Here is a 19,698-nt window from a genome sequence, read left to right on the forward strand (position 1 = left end):
TCGTCTGAGCCCAGCAGAAACCTGGTAGACTTCCTGGGCAAGGCGGTGCCGAGCAGGGTCTTGAAGGCCCAGCTGATAGACGAGGGGTGCAGAAGACACGCCCCAGCCCAGCACAGTGCGCACAGAGTGGGGAGACGTGCGGCCAGGGAGGCGGAGACTCGACAGAAACCAAACACCCAGTGGGGTCGCCACTGCACGATCTAACAGCCTGGGCCAGAGCACACGGAACAGGGAGAAGTCCTGCATGGGAAGTGAAAGCTCAACAGAGATCACACACCCTGTGGTACGTGATCCACCAGCCCAGCAGAGTCCAAGTTGACCAGAAAGGTGGCTCCCCGGAGAAGCCCAAGACCCGAGGCAACCACACACACAAGGCACTAGAGGCCAACTGAGCAGTCACGGAGGGAGCCATACCAAATTGGCAACCACAGCAACATCCTAGTTAGTCATTAGTCTTAAACCAGTGAACTGTGAAACCCCCGGCCACAATGAATAAACACCCAAAAAAAGATACCAGAAATACAAAAAATCAAGAAAGTACACCACCAAAAGTTAATAAATCTCAAACTCTAGATCCTATAGAACAAGAAGCCCTTGAAATGACTGACAAGGAATTTCGAGTGATAATTCTAAGGAAACTGAATGAGATACAAGAAAACTCAGCTAGACATCATGATGAAATGAGGAAAAGTATACAGGATCTGAAAGAGGAAATGTACAAGGAAATCAATGTCCTGAAAAAAAATGTAGCAGAACTTGCTGAACTGAAGAAGTTATTCAACAAAATAAAAAACACAACGGAGAGTTTAACCAGCAGGCTTGTCGAAGTTGAAGAGAGAACCTCTGAACTTGAAGATGGGCTGTTTGAAATAACACAAGCAGACAAAAAGAAAGAAAAAAGAATCAAGGACATGGAAGAAAATCTGAGAGAGATATCAGACAAACATAAGCGATCAAATATCCGAGTCATGGGTATTCCAGAAGGGGAGGAAAATGGAGATTCCATTGAAAACATATTCAACAAAATAGTGGCGGAAAACTTCCCAGGTATAGGAAAAATCACAGATCTTCAGATCCAGGAAGCTCAACGATCTCCAAACGTATTCAACCCAAAAAGGCCTTCTCCAAGACATGTCATAGTCAAATTGGCAAAACTCAGAGATAAAGAGAGAATCTTAAAAGCTGCAAGAGAGAAGCGTCAAATCACCTATAAGGGAGCCCCAATCAGGTTAACATCAGACTTTTCATCACAAACCCTAAAAGCTAGAAAGGAATGGGATGATATTTTCAAAATACTAAAAGACAAAGATTGCCAGCCAAGAATACTCTACCCTGCAAGGCTATCCTTCCGAAATGAGGGGCAAATAGTATATTTCTCAGACAAACAAAAACTGCGGGAGTTCACTACCACAAGACCACCCTTACAAGAAATCCTCAAGGGAGTATTGGGTTTGGTTCCTGAAAAATAACTACCACTGCCATAAAAACCCAAGAAAAATCTAAACCCGCTAGTATAATAAAAATGGCATTCATGAAGAGAAAACAAGCTAACAAAAACACTATCTACAACCTAAGGAACCAACAAACACAGAAAACAAACAGTAAATCAGAAAACAAGGAACAAAAGACACCTAAGACAACCAAACAACCAATAAAATGCTAGGAATAAATCAACACCTTTCAATAACAACTCTTAATGTAAAAGGCTTAAATTCCCCAATTAAAAGACACAGACTGGCTGACTGGATCAAAAAGCAGGACCCAACTATATGCTGCCTACAAGAGACCCACCTCACCCATAAAGATTCACACAGACTAAGAGTGAAAGGATGGAAAAAGATTTACCATGCAAACAGAAAAGAAAAACGAGCTGGAGTAGCTATTCTTATATCTGACAAAATAGACTTTAAACTAAAAACCATAAAAAGAGACAATGAGGGACACTACTTAATGATAAAAGGACTGATCCATCAAGAAGACATAACAATCATAAATATGTATGCACCCAATGTTGGAGCAGCCAGATTTATAAAACAAACTCTATTAGACCTAAAGAAGGAAATAGACACTAATACCATAATAGCAGGGGACCTGAACACCCCACTATCAATATTAGACAGATCATCTAGGCAAAGAATCAGTAGAGAAACACAAGATCTAAACAAGACTCTAGACCAATTGGAATTGGCAGATATCTACAGAACATTCCACCCAACAACCTCAGAATATTCATTCTTCTCAGCAGCACATGGATCATTCTCCAGGATAGATCACATATTAGGTCACAAATCAAGTCTCAATAAATTCAAAAAAATTGCAATTATCCCATGTATCTTCTCAGACCACAATGGATTAAAACTAGAAATTAATAACAAACGAAACTCTGGAAAATATACAAACACATGGAAATTAAACAGCATTCTACTTAATGACATATGGGTCCAAGAAGAAATCAAGCAGGAAATCAAAAAATTTATTGAAACTAATGAAAACAATGATACATCATACCAAAACCTGTGGGATACTGCAAAAGCAGTATTGAGGGGAAAATTTATCGCATTAAACGCTCACTTCAGAAGAATAGAAAGATGGCAAGTGAACAACCTAACACTTCACCTTAAAGAACTAGAAAAACAAGAACAATCCAAACCTAAAGTTAGCAGACGGAAAGAAATCATTAAGATCAGAGCAGAACTGAATGAAATTGAAAACCAAAAAACAATTCAAAAGATCAACGAATCAAAAAGTTGGTTTTTTGAAAAGATAAATAAAATTGACAAACCATTAGCATGGCTAACAAAAAAAAGAAGAGAGAAGACCCAAATAACCAAAATTAGAAATGAAAAAGGCGATATTACAACTGATTCATCTGAAATACAAGGAATCATTCGAGACTACTATAAACAACTATACGCCAACAAATTTGAAAATCTGGAGGAAATGGATAAATTTCTGGACACACACAAGCTCCCAAAACTGAACCGTGAAGATGTAGAAAATTTGAACAGACCAATAACAATAAAGGAGATTGAAGCTGTTATCAGTAGGCTCCCAAGAAAGAAAAGCCCAGGACCAGATGGATTCACAGCAGAATTTTACCAAACATTCAAACAGGAATTGACACCGATTCTTTACAAACTATTCCAAAAGTTTGAAACGGACGCAAATCTCCCAAACTCATTCTATGAAGCAAACATCATCCTGATACCAAAACCAGGTAAAGATATAACCAAAAAAGAAAACTACAGGCCAATATCCTTGATGAATATAGATGCAAAAATCCTCACTAAATTACTAGCAAACAGAATACAGCAACACATACGTAAAATTATTCATCACGATCAAGTGGGATTCATCCCAGGGATGCAAGGTTGGTTCAACATACGCAAATCAATAAATGTGATACACGATATTAATAAAGTCAAACACAAGGACTATATGATCATCTCTATAGATGCTGAAAAAGCATTTGATAAAGTTCAGCACTCATTCATGACAAAGACCCTCTATAAGTTAGGTATAGAGGGAAAGTATCTCAACATAATTAAAGCCATATATGACAAACCCACAGCCAATATCATCCTGAATGGGGAAAACCTGAAAGCTTTTCCTTTAAGAACAGGAACTAGACAAGGATGCCCACTCTCACCACTCTTATTCAACATAGTGTTGGAAGTACTAGCCAGAGCAATCAGAGAAGAAAAGGAAATAAAGGGCATCCAGATTGGAAAAGATGAAGTCAAACTGTCCCTGTTTGCAGATGACATGATCCTATATATCGAACAGCCTAAAACCTCTACAAAAAAACTCTTGGAATTGATAAATGATTTCAGCACAGTAGCAGGATACAAAATCAACACACAAAAATCAGTAGCATTTCTTTTCTCCAATAGTGAACATGCAGAACGAGAAATCAAGAAAGCCTGCCCATTTACAATAGCCACCAAAAAAATAAAATACTTAGGAATTGAGTTAACCAAGGAGGTGAAAAATCTCTATAATGAGAACTACAAACCACTGCTGAGAGAAATTAGAGAGGATACAAGAAGATGGAAAGATATCCCATGCTCTTGGATTGGAAGAATCAACATAGTGAAAATGTCCATACTACCCAAAGTGATATACAAATTCAATGCAATCCCCATCAAAATTCCAAAGACATTTTTCTCAGGAATGGAAAAAACTATCCAGACATTTATATGGAACAATAAAAGACCACGCATAGCCAAAGCAATGCTGAGCAAAAAAAATAAAGCTGGAGGCATAACACTACCTGACTTTAAGCTATACTACAAAGCTATAATAACCAAAACAGTATGGTACTGGCATAAAAACAGACACACTGACCAATGGAATAGAATAGAGAATCCAGAAATCAACCCACACACTTACTGCCATCTGATCTTTGACAAAGGCACCAAGCCTATTCACTGGGGAAGGGACTGCCTCTTCAGCAAATGGTGCTGGGATAACTGGATATCCATATGTAGGAGAATGAAACTAGATCCATACCTCTCGCCGTATACTAAAATCAACTCAAAATGGATTAAGGATTTAAATATACACCCTGAAACAATAAAACTTCTTAAAGAAAACATAGGAGAAACACTTCAGGAAATAGGACTGGGCACAGACTTCATGAATACGACCCCAAAAGCACGGGCAACCAAAGGAAAAATAAACAAATGGGATTATATCAAACTAAAAAGCTTCTGCACAGCAAAAGAAACAATTAAAAGAGTTAAAAGACAACCAACAGAGTGGGAGAAAATATTTGCAAAATATATATCTGACAAAGGATTAATATCCAGAATATATAAGGAACTCAAACAACTTTACAAGAAGAAAACAAACAACCCGATTAAAAAATGGGCAAAAGAGCTAAGTAGGCATTTCTCTAAGGAAGATATACAAATGGTCAACAGACATATGAAAAAATGCTCAACATCACTCAGCATCCGGGAAATGCAAATCAAAACCACACTGAGATACCATCTCACCCCAGTTAGGATGGCTAAAATGCAAAAGACTATGAACGATAAATGCTGGCGAGGCTGCGGAGAAAAAGGAACTCTCATACATTGTTGGTGGGACTGCAAAATGGTGCAGCCTCTATGGAAAATGGTATGGAGGTTCCTCAAACAATTGCAGATAAATCTACCATACGACCCAGCTATCCCACTGTTGGGTATATACCCAGAGGAATGGAAATCATCAAGTCGAAGGTATACCTGTTTCCCAATGTTTATCGCAGCACTCTTTACAATAGCCAAGGGTTGGAACCAGCCCAAATGCCCATCATCGGATGAGTGGATACGGAAAATGTGGTACATCTACACAATGGAATACTACTCAGCTATAAAAACGAATGAAATACTGCCATTTGCAACAACATGGATGGACCTTGAGAGAATTATATTAAGTGAAACAAGTCAGGCACAGAAAGAGAAATACCACATGTTCTCACTTATTGGTGGGAGCTAAAAATTAATATATAAATTCACACACACACACACACAAACCGGGGGGGGGGGGAAGAAGATATAACAACCACAATTATTTGAAGTTGATACGACAAGCAAACAGAAAGGACATTGTTGGGGGGGAGGGGGGAGGGAGAAGGGAGGGAGGTTTTGGTGATGGGGAGCAATAATCAGCCACAATGTATATCGACAAAATAAAATTTAAAAAAATAAATAAATAAATAAAATCCAATCCAAAAAAAAAAAAAAAAATACTAAAAGAAAAAAAACTGCCAGCTGAGAATGCTATACCCAGCAGGGCTATACCTCAGAAAGGAGAAATAGTGTTTTTCCCCGAAAAAAAGAAACCACAGGAGTTCAACACCACATGACCAGCCCTACAAGAAATTCTAAAAGGAGTCCTGCTTCTGGAAAACAAAAAAACAATAATCACCAATATGAATACACAAGAAAGAATTAAACCCACTGATAGAGCACATATGCAAATGAGAAAGAGAAAGAAACTATACCTTACTACTCCAAAAAACCAATAAACACTGAAGACAAACAAAAAAAGGGAAAAAAGGAACAAAAGATATTTAAAACAATCAAACAAAACATTATAAAACACCAGCAGTAAGAAAACACCTTTCAATAACAACCCTGAATGTAAATAGATTCATTATCCACTCAAGAGACATAGATTAGATGAATGGATTAAAAAACTAGACCCAACCATATGCTGCCTACAAGAAACTCACCTCACCTGTAAAGAATTTACACAGATAAATAGTGAAGCAATGGAAAAAGATATACCACACAAATGGAAATGAGCAGGAATAGCTATTCTTATATAGGATAAAATAGACATTAAACCAAAAACTATAAAAAGAGACAAAGAAGGTCATTATATAAGGTTAATAGGATCTATCTAGCAAGAGGGTATAACAATCACAAATATATATGCATTAAACATCAGCGCACCAAGATATATAAACACTGTAAGGCCTAAAGACAGAAAGAGATAGACTCCAATACAACAATAGTTGGAGACCTCAACACACCTCTCTCAACATTTGATAGATCATCTAGACAACAAATCAACAGAGAAACACTACATTTAGTACAGTGTTTGGATTTAAACTACATTTTAGACCAAGTGGACTTGGCAAACATCTACAGAACATTTCATCCAACAACTACAAATTACACATTCTTTTCATCAGCACATGGAACATTCTCCAGGATAGACCATATGTTAAGTCACAAATCAAGTCTCAACAAATTTTTAAAAATTCCAAGTATCTTTTCAGACCACAATGGATTAAAACTAGAAATCAATAATAAGTGAAACTTTGAAAACTATACATATACAGGGAAATTAAACAACAAACACCTGAATGACCTGTGGGTCAAAGAAGAAATTAAACAGGAAATCAAAAATATTCTTGAGACTAATGAAAATAAACATGTATTATACCAAAACCTATTGATACTGCAAAATCAGTATGAAGAGGGAAGTTCATTGCAATAAATGCTTACATCAAAAGAACAGGAAGACACACCAAGGTCAAAGGTTTGTATGGATCCCTATACTGGCCAGCCACAAAAAAAAAAAAAAAAAAAAAAAAAAAAAAAAAAAAATTAAGCTCTTAAGCCTGGCTAGTTAACTCAGTTGGTTAGTGCACAGTGTTGTAACACCACGGTCAAGGGTTTGGATCTCCATACAGTTCAGCCACAAAAATAAATAAATAAATAGAAAGACTTCAAATAAACAATCTACAGTTACAACTCAAAGAACTGGAAAAACAAAAAAATTCTAATCCCAAAATTAGTAGACAGAAAGGAATAATTGTCAGAGGAGAGCTAAATGAAATAGAATCCCCCCAAAATGATACAAAAGATCAATGAAACAAAAACGTTGGTTTCTTGAGAAGGTAAAATAGACAAATCATTAGCTAGACTAATTAAAAAAAGAGATAACACCCAAATAACAAAAATCAGAAATGAAAAAGGAGACATTACACCTCATACCACAGAAATACAAAGAATCATTAGAGACTATTATAAACAACTATACTCTAACAAATTTGAAAACCTGGAGGAATGGACAAATTTCTGGACATGTACAAACTGCCAAAACTGGACTAAGAGGAAATAGAAAGCCTGAACAGACCAGTAATGAGCAATGAAATTGAACTGATAATTAGCAGTCTTCAAAAAAAGAAAATCCCAGGACCAGATGGCTTCACTGCTAAATTCTGCCAAACCTTTGAAGAAAAATTAATAACAATCCTTTTCAAACTATTCTAAAAAATTGAAACAGAGGCTATTCTCCCAAACTCATTCTATGAGGCCGGCATCAACCTGATACTAAAATTAGAAAAGGTATAACAAAAAAAGAAAACTACCATCCCATATCCTTGATGAACATAGAAACAAAAATCCTCAACAATATATTAGCAAATAGAAAACAGCACCTCATCAAAATGATTATACATCATGATCAAGTGACATTCATTCCAGGGATGCAAGGATGGTTCAATATACACACATCAATAAATGTGATCCATCATACCAACTGAATCAAGGACATAAGCCATGTGATTTTAATAGGTGCTGAAAAAGCATCAGACAAAATTCAACATCCCTTATGATAGACTCTCAACAAATTACGTATAGAAGGAAAGTATCTCAACATAATAAAAGCCGTACACAACAAACCCTCGGCCAATATCATCCTGAATGGCGAGAAGCTGAAATCTTTTCCTTTAAGACAGAAACCAAGCAAGGATGCCCATTCGCACCACTCCTATTTAACAAGAGTATTGGAAGTACTATTCAGAGCAATCAGGCAAGAGAAAGAAATAAAAGGCATCCAGATTGGAAAAGATGAAATCAAATTGTCCCTGTGTGCAGATGATACGATCCTATATATAGAAAAACCTAAAGATTCTACCAAAAAACTCTTAGAGCTGATAAATGAATTTGGTAAAGTTGCAAGATACAAAATCAATACACAAAAATCAGTATATTTTAATACTCCAACAAAGAACTAACAGAAAAAGAAATCAAAAATGCAAGCACATTTACAATAGCTATCGAGAAAATAAAATATCTAGGAATATATTTAACCAAGGAAGTGAAAGATCTCTACAATGAGAACTACAAATCACTGCTGAAAGAAATTAAAGAGGACACAAAAAGATGGAAAGACATTCCATGTTCATAGATTGGAAGAATTAGTGTTGTGAAAATGTCCATACTATCCAAAGTTATCTACAGATTCAATGCAATCTCCATCAAAATACCAATGACATTCTTCACAAAAATAGGGAAAAACATCCTAACATTCATATGGAAAAACAAAAGTCCCCAAATAGCCAAAACAATCCTGAGCATAAACAAATAAATAAAGCCAGAAGCATTAAACTACCTGAGTTCAAATTTACTACAAAGCTATAGTAGCCATGGTACTGGCATAGAAACAGATACATGGACCAGTGGAACAGAATTGAGAACCCAGAAATCAATCCACATACTTACAGCCAACTGATCTTTGACAGACACCAAGAACATATATTGGAGAAAGGACAGCATCTTCAATAAATGGTGCTGGGACAACTGGGTATCCACATGTAGAAGAATGAAACTAAACCCATACCTCTCACCACATACCAAAATCAACTCAAAATGGATAAAGATTTAAATATAAGACCTGAAACTATAAAACTCCTAGAAGAAAACACAGGGGAAACACTTTGGGATGCAGGACTGGGCAAAGACTTTATGAATAAGACCTCAAAAGCACAGGCAACAAAATAAAAAAATAAAATGGGATTATATAAGGCAAAAAAGCTTCTGCACTGCCAAGGAAACAATCAATAGAGTGAAAAGACAAACCTACAGAATGGGAGAAAATACCTGCAAGCCATATATCTAACAAAGGATTAATCTCCAGAACATACAAGGAACTCAAATAACTTAGTAAAAAAATAATCAGATTAATAAATGGGCAAAGATGCTCAATAGACATTTGTCAAAGGAAGACATACAAATGGCCAACAGGCACATGAAAAAATGCTCAACGTCCCTAAACATCAGGGAAATGCAAATCAAAACCACATTGACATATCATCTCACCCCAGTTATACTGGCTATTATCAAAAAGACAGAGAATAACAAATGCAGATGAGGATGCAGAGAAAGGGAAACCCTTCTATGTTGTTGCTGAGACTGTAAATTAGTGCAGCCATTATGGACAACAGTATGGAAGTTTCTCATATATCTACAGATGGAAATACCATATAATCTAGCAATCCCACTACTGGGCATATACCCAAAGGAATGGGATCATCATGCTGAAGGGGATACTACACTCCATGTTCATCGCAGCTCTGTTTACAAGAGCCAAGATATGGAACCAACCTAAATGTCCATCAGTGGATGACCGGATAAGGAAAATGTGGTGTATATACACAATGGAATACTGCTCAGCCATAAAAAAAATGAAATTCTGCCATTCGCAGCAGCATGAATGAGCTTGGAGAAAATTATGTTAAATGAAATAAGCCAGGCACAGAAAGAGAAATACTGCATGTCCTTACTCATAAGCAGGAGCTAAAAAATAAACCAATAGAGAAATTGGCTAATGGTCACAAAGAACGATTACGTTTTGCAATGATGAATATTCTAATTATCCTGATTTGATCATCACATATTGTACACAGGTATTGTATTCAACTCTGTACTCCACAAATATGTATAATCAATAATGTTTCAATAAAAATAGGAGATACTGATTTAGTAGGTGGGTGGGTGCACAATAATCTGCATTTCTAGCAAGCTCCCTGGAAATGCAGAGGACAGAGGAACATGATAAAGAGAACCACACTTTGAGTAGCACTGAGATAGGCCACTAATGTCCAAACGTACACGAGAATTTCCTGAAACAGGCTCCGTGGCTGATGCAAACTCCCCATGGCCTCCTTCATGAAGCTTTGGTCAGGATTACAGGAAGTCTGAGTAGTGCCCACTCTCCACTGTCTACAGAACCCCATGCAGACATGTCAGAATGACACTGCAGACCCTGTCTGCCATCTGCCGACAAGCTACTCCTGGGCTCATGCCTTCATGACCTCCCAGACATGCAGGGCTCTAGCCTCGCTGCTCCCCAGACCATTTCCTATGAGCCCACGGGTCAACCTGCATCCATCAGGCCTCTGCTTGTGCAGTTCCCTCCACCTGGAATGCTCTCTGCTTCTTGAACTCTTCCACACACTCACAGCTCAGTTCTCTGATTGCCCACCACGACTCATCCCTCCTCTGGACAGCAGTGAGCACACTATTCCTACATCACAGTGAGTGTGGACCACTCTGCTCTGTGTCACAGATGACTGTACAGGTGGGGGTCTCCTCAGCTGAATGTCAGCCTTTTGAGAGCAGGGGAACCCAGTCAACACCACCTGCCCAACAGCCCAGGTGGGCACCCAATAGGAGCCCATTACATATCTGCAGAATTGAGACGCAAGCACTTGGAATCAGGCAGATTTCAGTCTGTTTACATTATTGTCTAGAAATATAACTTTAGGCACATTACTTAACATCTCTGAGCTGTGTGGGGTTACTGGGAGAACTAAATAAGAATATATAGGTACAGTGTGCTGAGTGGTGGCCCGCAAAATGATATACCCAAGACCTAAGCCCCAGAACCTGTGAATGAGACCTTATTTGGAAAAAAGGGTTTTGCAGACCTAATCAAGGTTCTTGAGATAACATCCCGGACTAGGGTGGGCCCTAAATCCAATGGCAGGTGTCCTTATGAAAGAAAAAAGAGGGAGATTTGGCCCAGAGACACAGAAGATGGTCATGTGAAGACAGAGACAGCAGGGATCCTACCACAGGCCAAGGCACACGTAGAGCCATCAGAAGCTGGAAGATGCAAGGACAATTCTCCCCCAGAGCCTTCAGAGAGAGCACGGCCCTACCCGTACCTTGATTTTAGACTTCTGGCCTCCAAAACTGTGAGAGAATAAATTTCTGCTGTTTTAAGCTACCCAGTTTGTGATCATTTGTTACAGCTGCCCTAGGAAACCAATAAAGTGAGAGTCAAATAAATACTTCTTTTGTCCATTTGATCACCAAGACCTGAGATCAATTTAATACCTTTAATAAATATGGTGTTTATACATTCATATTTCATTTGACAAACACTCATATAGCACTTACTATCTATCAAGCACTTATTCTAAGTGCTTTATAAATATTATTATTTAATTATTATAATGACCCAAAAAGTAGAGACTATTATTGTTACAGTGGTCCCTGAGCATCCAGGGAGAACTGGTTCCAGGACCCCTGTGGATATCAAAATCCGAGGATGCTGAAGTCCCCCAGTTGGTCCCCTGTATCCGTGGATGTGGAGTCTACAGATACAGAGGGCTAACTGTATTTCTATTTTACAGAGGGAAAGCTAAGGAACAGAGAGTTTAAGGAACTAGCCCCACATCACAGAGCTAGTAAACACCGGAGCTGGGATTCATACCCAGGCAGCTGCTCCTGGGCATGGGCTCTTCACCATCACTAGGACCATGGGGCTCTATTCTGAATCTAGATCCCAGGCAGGCAGAGGGCACGTGGCCACCTCTCCTGGTAATATCCCTCCTGCACTGTGGGTGACCTGGCACCACCCTGTGAGGACCGCACTTTGCTGCTGCTCCTCCAAGCGCAGATTTTAAGCCTTCACTTCTGCTCAACCCCAGCAGACAAGTCAGGATTGATGCCACATTGGCTACATCCAGCTGCTGCTGTGGCGCCCCTCTTTATCTATACTAATACTTCCTCTCCTGTTCCCTGCATGGATTTGAAGTCCTCCTGAAGGGACATCATCGCTGGAGATCAGCAGAGCAAGAAGCTTTTCTTCTTGTGTCTTTCGCAGGACATTTCCCGGCGGCACACAGCCTGACTCTATTTTTTACTTATGGAAACACAGCGTTGCATTTCAGTCAGACATGGTAGACAAGGTAAGGGGACAATAGTGCACAGGATGAGTTTTTCAGGTTAGCTACAAAAGCTGTCCTATGAAGCTGAAAACATAAGAAGGATTAGGAGTATTCATTACAATTTGTGCACACATCACCTCCCACCCAAAAGCACCCCACACTCACGGGTCACGGGTGATGTCCAGGACATTTCCTCCTCCACGGAGGCAACATGGGCAGCACATGGAGAAGAGCTCAGGCTCGGGAGTCACAGGACCCTGAGTCAAGTCTTCACTCAGTCTCTTAAGTCATCAGTGTCTGTGTGACGTTGGGACACTCCCTTAACATCTCTGAGTCTCACTTTCCTTATCACCAAAATAAAAGCAGTGATTATGAGCTTGGACTCTAAATCCAGCCTGCTTGTCCTCAAACCCTGCTTCTGCCACTGAGCAGTTGAAGGACCCAGGGCAAGTTATTAGTCCTCTGAGACTCAGCTTCCTCATCTGTAAAATGAGATACTAATAGTTCCTAGCTCGTAGGGCTGTTGATTTATCTAAATCCCTTAAAGTGGGCACATAATAGTGTTTGCTATTATGACTGTTGGGCTGAAATGAGATGACAGCGGTACACTGCCCAGCAAACGGACTGACACAGGGGACGGAGGATCAATAGCTGTTAGCTCTTTCCCTCTGTGACCTTATTTATGGCAGGCCCATTGCCAATGTGAGTCACCTGATCTAAAGGACACAATGCTGGCTTTGTCAGAATTAAGTCAGGATACACAGGTGTTGGATCCTGAGTCTATGTGGACATGAGCCGACCTGGGGTCCTGATGATAAATCTCCTTTTTTTTGACTATCTTAGCTAATAGGTTTCTGTTGCCTGCAACAGAGAGAGCTTTCATACTTACTATAATGTGCTAATGGCATCTCAAATTCCATTGAAACCCAAGCTTAATTCTTCCCTCTTCCCCACATCTACCACTTACCCATCTCACTCCCACATGTACCAGATCCCGGGTGCATATGTGATCAGCTGAAAATACTGTAGGAAATAGGTCAACCATCCTAAAATTTAACTTAAAAAATATACCAAAACAAGGTGGAGAATAATTTTAGAGATTTTTTGTAAAACTAAAAGCATCTCTTGGCCTTTATAAAATTTTTTTTAAAAAGAGGTTTTTTTTTCCCCTTTGCTTACTCCATTAGAATGGCTCAGAGCTGGGTCATAACTTAAGCCAAGGGACCAGCCCGTGGCTCACTCGGGAGAGTGTGGTGCTGATAACTTAAGCCAATTCATCACAGCCAAATAAAATTGAAAATGACACAACTCACCATCCACATCAGATAACCTACAATGCACACTTTTAATGTGAAAACTGTTCCTATTTTCCATAATAACCCATGGTCATCTTAAAAGTACCACAGCAAAATCAGAGGAAAACAAATTAACCACAAAGTAGCAGTGGATTATATAAGAAATAACTAGTCCTAGATATGAGGGTTTCTCAATCTGCCAGTTGCTAGTATGTGCCTTGAACATGTAATCTCTTCCTGATTTAGTTTTCCAACCTGTAAAGGGGAGTATAATAAATCGAAATACCACCATCTACCATCATTGTCTATATCTCAAAGTTGTTGGGACAATAAAACGAGTTAACACTTAGCAAAGCACATAATAGTGTTTGCTATTATGACTGTCAGGCTGAAACAAGATGACAGCTGTAGGCTGCCCAGCAAACTGACTGACACAGGGGATGGAGGATCAACAGCTGTTAGCTCTTTCCCTCTGTGACCTTATTTACGGCAGGCCCATTGCCAATGTGAGTCACCTGATCTAAAGGACACAATGCTGGCTTTGTCAGAATTAAGTCAGGGCACACAGGTGTTGGAGCCCAAGTCTATGTGGATGTGGACATCGGCATAGACACACCTACTGGGTCTGTCTGTCTGGCCACTCCTTCCTCGAAGCCACCCCTCTCTGCCTCTGAAGCCATGGTGATGATGATGGCTCACAGTGGCGAGGCCCACACAGTGGAACCCTGGCCACAGTCATTCAGTGGGTCCATGATTGGTGATCGGCCCAGGCAGGGCAGAGGCTTTCCCTGGGAATTTAGAACGGGGACTGGAAAAGAGGGAATTCCCAGACACTCTCCAGGAAGCTGGCCTGAAGCCTACGACGTCGGTGGCCTGGTTCTCTACCATGAGGACTGCAGGAGTGGGGCAGGCCAGAGGCAGGGGGGTGGGAGGAGGCAGCAGATACTGGGGACATCAGGAAAGAGCAACAAAGCAGAGGAAGATAAGAGCTTGTGAGATGTAGATGTTTTTGCAGAGGAGTAAAGACCACTCAGTAAACTAGCATGGCATCCAAGCCTTGGCTTCTAGACCACATCTGTTACTGTGGGGCTTGCTGAGGGGACACGGCTCATTTAACTTCAAAAGTAATAAAACTGCTTTTTACAAGGCAACTCCACAGAAAATGTTCCCAAAGGAGCAGCAGTAAGGACATTTTAGTGATCCCTCCAGAAGACACTTCCTTATTCCTATGTCTCCTCCCTACACCAATCTTGGCATCAAATCTTCCTCTAAAACAATGAAGTTAATACTAATTATTACAATTATTGAGAATTTTTCTCTGTGCTTTTCAGGCATAGGTTTAGACATAGGCTTTACACACGTTGCCTCATTTAACCCTCACAAATAAAAGCTATAACGTGGTGTATTAGTCTGTTCCTGTGTCTTATAACAAAATACATGAAACTGGGTGATTTATAGAGAAAACAAATAAATTTCAGTGGCTGAGAAGACCAAAGTCCAGGGAACACATTTGGTGAGGTCCTTAGTGGTGGCAACAGTGACGGCAGAGTATCACATTGCAAAATGGCAGAGCAGAGAGGGGGACAGACTCTTCGTGCTCCCCTTTTAAAGCCCTCAGAACCACGCCCCTGACCATTATTAACCAATTCTCTATGGCATGGTCCTACAAATCTAACCACCTCTTCAAGGCCCCACCTTTCAATTACCATAACAGAATTTCCCACCCTCAACAGTCACAGTGGAGATTAAGCCTCAGTGAGGTTGGGGGGAGGCATCCAGTCTACAGCAAGTGGGTTATAATTACAGTCATATTGCACCTAAGAGAAAAGAGAGCTGGGAAGTTAAACAATTTGGCCAAGATCACCCAGCAGGTAACAGGCATGAGCTAGAATTTAAATTAAGTTCTTTGGACATAAAATGGATACTGCCTCTGTTTTCTCCCATTACCTTTTCATCATTCTAAGTTCATGAATATTGCCCTCTGGACCATTGCTAGAGCCTCCACTTCCCTGCGGTCATGTCCTCTTCCCCAAACCTGGTTCCATTTATTAAACCCTGGCTCACAGCATCCAGCAAGGTGTACCACAGAGAGCAGAGACTTCCAATAAATGCTCTTCCAATGAATGAAACCTCTGTTTGCATGCTGCCTTACCTTCCTTCCCTCTACAAAACTCCCTGGAGTGGCAGTCAAGGGCCTCCAGCTTTGGCTCTCCTAAGCCCTGGCCAACTTATTCCATGAGCACCCATCTCCCCCCACCATTGTTATGGGATGAATGTCTTGTGCCCCTCAAATTCATAGGTTGAAGCCCTAACCTCCAAGGTGATGGCATTTGAAGGTGGGGTCTTTGTGGGTGATTAGACTTAGATTAGTTAATAAAGGTGGGACCCCATGGGAGCATACAGCCAGAAGGTGGCCATCTACAAACCAGGATATGGGCCCTCAGACACCAAATCTTCTAGCACCTTGACCTCAGATTTCCCAGCCTCCAGAACTGTGAGAAATAGATGTCTGTTGTTTAAGCCACCCAGTCTGTGGTATTTTGTTACAGCAGACCAAAAGCACTAAAACATTCACTAAGACACACCCATCTCCTCACTCTGGATATGCTCTTCCCTCTTCCCAGAACAGCCTCTCCTGAACTCCCCCTGGTCATCCTGCCGTCCACGCCCTTTCTGGTTAGAATGAATGAACAAACAACTCCTCTAAATGGAAGGCATAGCTCTCTTCTCAGAGAGCCTAAGTCCAGTGTACAACATCACTCTTGCAGCTTCAGGTCAGGGCTAACATTTGTGAAATACCCACACCAGGTTCTAGAATATACTCTGCTGGGTCATATGGCAACCTGTGTTCCTGGTCTGATCTAAACCAATCTCTTCTGCCCAGGAAGGAGGGCTTTGTCTCAAGTCCCAGATAAACAAGGCCTTTCCATCTTGTTTTGATTAAAGGTACAACATGGGCTTCTCTTAAAGTTTCAAATGCAAAATCTGGTAAACCTTTTTGGCTGGACATAGGATATAAAAGTGAAAAACTCCCCAGTCCAGTGGTAAGAAAAGAGGGAACCCAGGCTGCAGAGCCATCCCTTCTCTTCCACTCATCAAGCTGCACTGGAACTGTGCATTCAAAGCATCTCTCCTCTTTCAAATGAGATTATACCTATGAGATAATATCTTCTGTGAAGACATTACTCCATAGAGGACTTGTCCTGAAGGCTTCTGTTTTGTTAATATACTAAGCTAATTACACTAATAAATAAAAATGTGAACAATCTTTCTCATTTATTTGCTTGTTTGTTTGGGGGGTTTTGTTTTGTTTTTCGCATCTTCTAATATGAGGACATCTACCTATGATTTGATACCTGTGAAATGGCCCTAAATGAGAAAACTGTGATTGTCTCATACATGTCCTTTACATTGCAAAGCACCTAGTGGACACTTTAAGACTATTATGAAATCTAGTAACTGGGTGAAAGAATATTTAAAAAATGGGATGGTGGAAGAAAACCAGCACTCCAAGATGTCATTTGTTAAATTCAATATTATATTCTTTAAGTAACCTAATAATTTTTCCTCCCAAAGGGGTGATGCTGGTCTGCTCTGATCTACTGCTGAAATTTTTAGGAATTTCTTTCTCCAAGGTAATAAGTATTGATGAAGGTCAAGAGACAAACTAGGCTAACACCCTCAGATTACATTAGGATTTAAATTGTTCAGATGCCTACTTCTAGACTAATAATATTGTCAGACTTCAAAAACCTTAGAACACATCAGAAGGTTTATGTAAAGCTAAAGGATGTCTTCTAACCTGATCATTTGAATGATGGCTTTAAAAACTACTGCTTTCCCTTATAAAATAAGTAAGAAGAAGCCTTCCCATGAAGTCTAGAGTGAGCAAACTAGAACAACATGTGGAAAGAGATTATGGAATTAACTAATTACATGGTATGCCTTACAATGAGACATAGGAAGGTTCCCAATGTTTTTGTAGAAGTCGTTGTAAATTCATGTTAAACAACTGATCTTTACATCTTTCATAAAAAAAACAAAGAAGCAAATACTAAAAACACTAGTAGGTGTTTATTTGTTAAACAACACATATTAAGTATATGAATAAAATAAGAGATGTCTATCAGAACAGTGAATTTGTATTCAATGTTAATAAATAAACTGAGCTTATTTTCTACTTCTGTCTCTTAAATTTCCAAATTTGATCCATGAAGCAGCGAGAAAAACAGTAAGGAGCATTCGTTCAGGGCTCTCATCAATCACAAGAAGGGCTCAGAATAATCCAGTTCACTGAATTGAATTTAAACTGACAAAAAAACGGCAGCTACTCTTCAGATTGTTTTAATTTGTTAATCTAAGACAAATATTAAAAAATTCAACAAAATATATTTTAATGAAAATCTATAAACTCCCCATGATCCAAACAAGTGATGAGATTCACTAAATACATTCTCTCTTCTCTCCCTCTCTCTCTCTCTCTCTTTCTCTCTCTCTCACACACACACACACACACACGCACACACACACATGCACACGATTAACACTATTAAGCCTATTATGAACAGCAGCTGACCAGCTAAAGGAAATAATAAATATTACTATAAATTTTATAATCAATGATAGTATTCAAATCTTTGTAGTTTAAAGAACAAGCTTAGGTCAGCTCTAACATTAATCCAGTCAAAATTTAAGGCTGCCAAACCCTAGTAGCAGATACTTCTTACAGACTATTTCACTTTCATAATCCTGTTCCTGCAAATACATACCCCTGAAAACTTGTGAGCTCACATGGTGAGAAGGCTAAAATGATAAACAGCTGTGCATACAGAACAAAAGCACCATGCAGCGAAAATTCCGGAAAGTGGCCATTCCGCCTTTCCTCACACCCAATATCTTAGAACTGAAGCAAACAATTAATCTGGTAAACAGGTTTGAACAGGCCTAGCAAACAATTAATCTGGTAAACAGGTTTGAACAGGCCTGTCCTTGCCCTAAGCAATGTCAAAATTGCATTTTGCAGCAGAGAGTTAAACTTTTAAGTGGTAGCGTGGCCATCAGATGCCAGTTAACTATTAACTTCTCATCTGATGACAAAGAATTTGCATTTTTACCCTAACTTTCCCCTAATTTTTACCATTGGTGTGTGCTTTAGAATAATTCATTGCTTTAACCAAAACAAAAGAGAACCCCTAAAAAGGTAAAGGAAAGAATTGGAAAACCAACGTATCCACATAGTTTGGTACCTTTTCTTTTCATATTCCTGCCAGCCTATTTCACCAAGTACAAAGTCTTCTTAATATTGGTCTAAACACTTTCTGCTACTGTGCAAATGAATCTCTTTGAACCTCATACTTTAGAATATTGAATACAATACATACCAAATGTATTGTCATTAAAAAACAGTATGGTGGATGTGTCTGAAGACAAAGCCCGTCTTTCCCTGCAATCAGCACTTACCTTCAGGGAAAGCATGCGGCTGCACCACTTTGAGAAAGAGCCGCACCATTTGAAAGAGAACGTCAGTGGGTTCAGATGTAATGTTGTCTTGGGTCTCATAAATCGATGTAGGCAACTCATAATTCAAATCCCCAGAAGCATCTGTGGGTGAAGACTGCCCTGCTGAAATGGTTTTCCAGCACAGCCCAAGCTGCAGCAGTAAGCCAGGTATGATGGCCATAGCTACCAAGATCCCCCAAACATGAGGAGGAACTGGGTGTCTCCTTCCACAGAGCTGGAAGCCTTGGGGAAGACAGGAGTGTTCCTGTGCAGAAGGGGTGCAGTGAGGCCCTGGATCTGCTGAGTCTTCAGTTTCTTGGCTGGGCTGGCTTGCGGCAAGGGCGCGGGTGAGTGTTCTCCAAGGGTGTCATTCACTCAAGGTACCATCCCTGGCAAGGAGAGAAATGGTAGCAGAGTCACTAACACGTGCAACCCGTCTGC

The 19,698-nt window shown here is 39.8% G+C and overlaps 1 protein-coding gene across 1 annotated transcript in view; it reads right to left on the bottom strand.

Moving 5' to 3' along the window:
* Positions 1 to 19,438, bottom strand: part of PROM1 (prominin 1) — a 116,979-nt gene extending 97,541 nt beyond the window's left edge. Inside the window, exon 1 of the mRNA XM_063108050.1 lies at positions 19,219 to 19,438. Coding sequence (XP_062964120.1) covers positions 19,219 to 19,438 — 220 coding nt within the window. The remainder of the gene's footprint in view (positions 1 to 19,218) is intronic.
* Between the last annotated feature and the right edge of the window lie 260 nt (positions 19,439 to 19,698).

Source organism: Cynocephalus volans, chromosome 9, assembly GCF_027409185.1.
Source record: "Cynocephalus volans isolate mCynVol1 chromosome 9, mCynVol1.pri, whole genome shotgun sequence".
Taxonomy (NCBI): domain Eukaryota; kingdom Metazoa; phylum Chordata; class Mammalia; order Dermoptera; family Cynocephalidae; genus Cynocephalus; species Cynocephalus volans.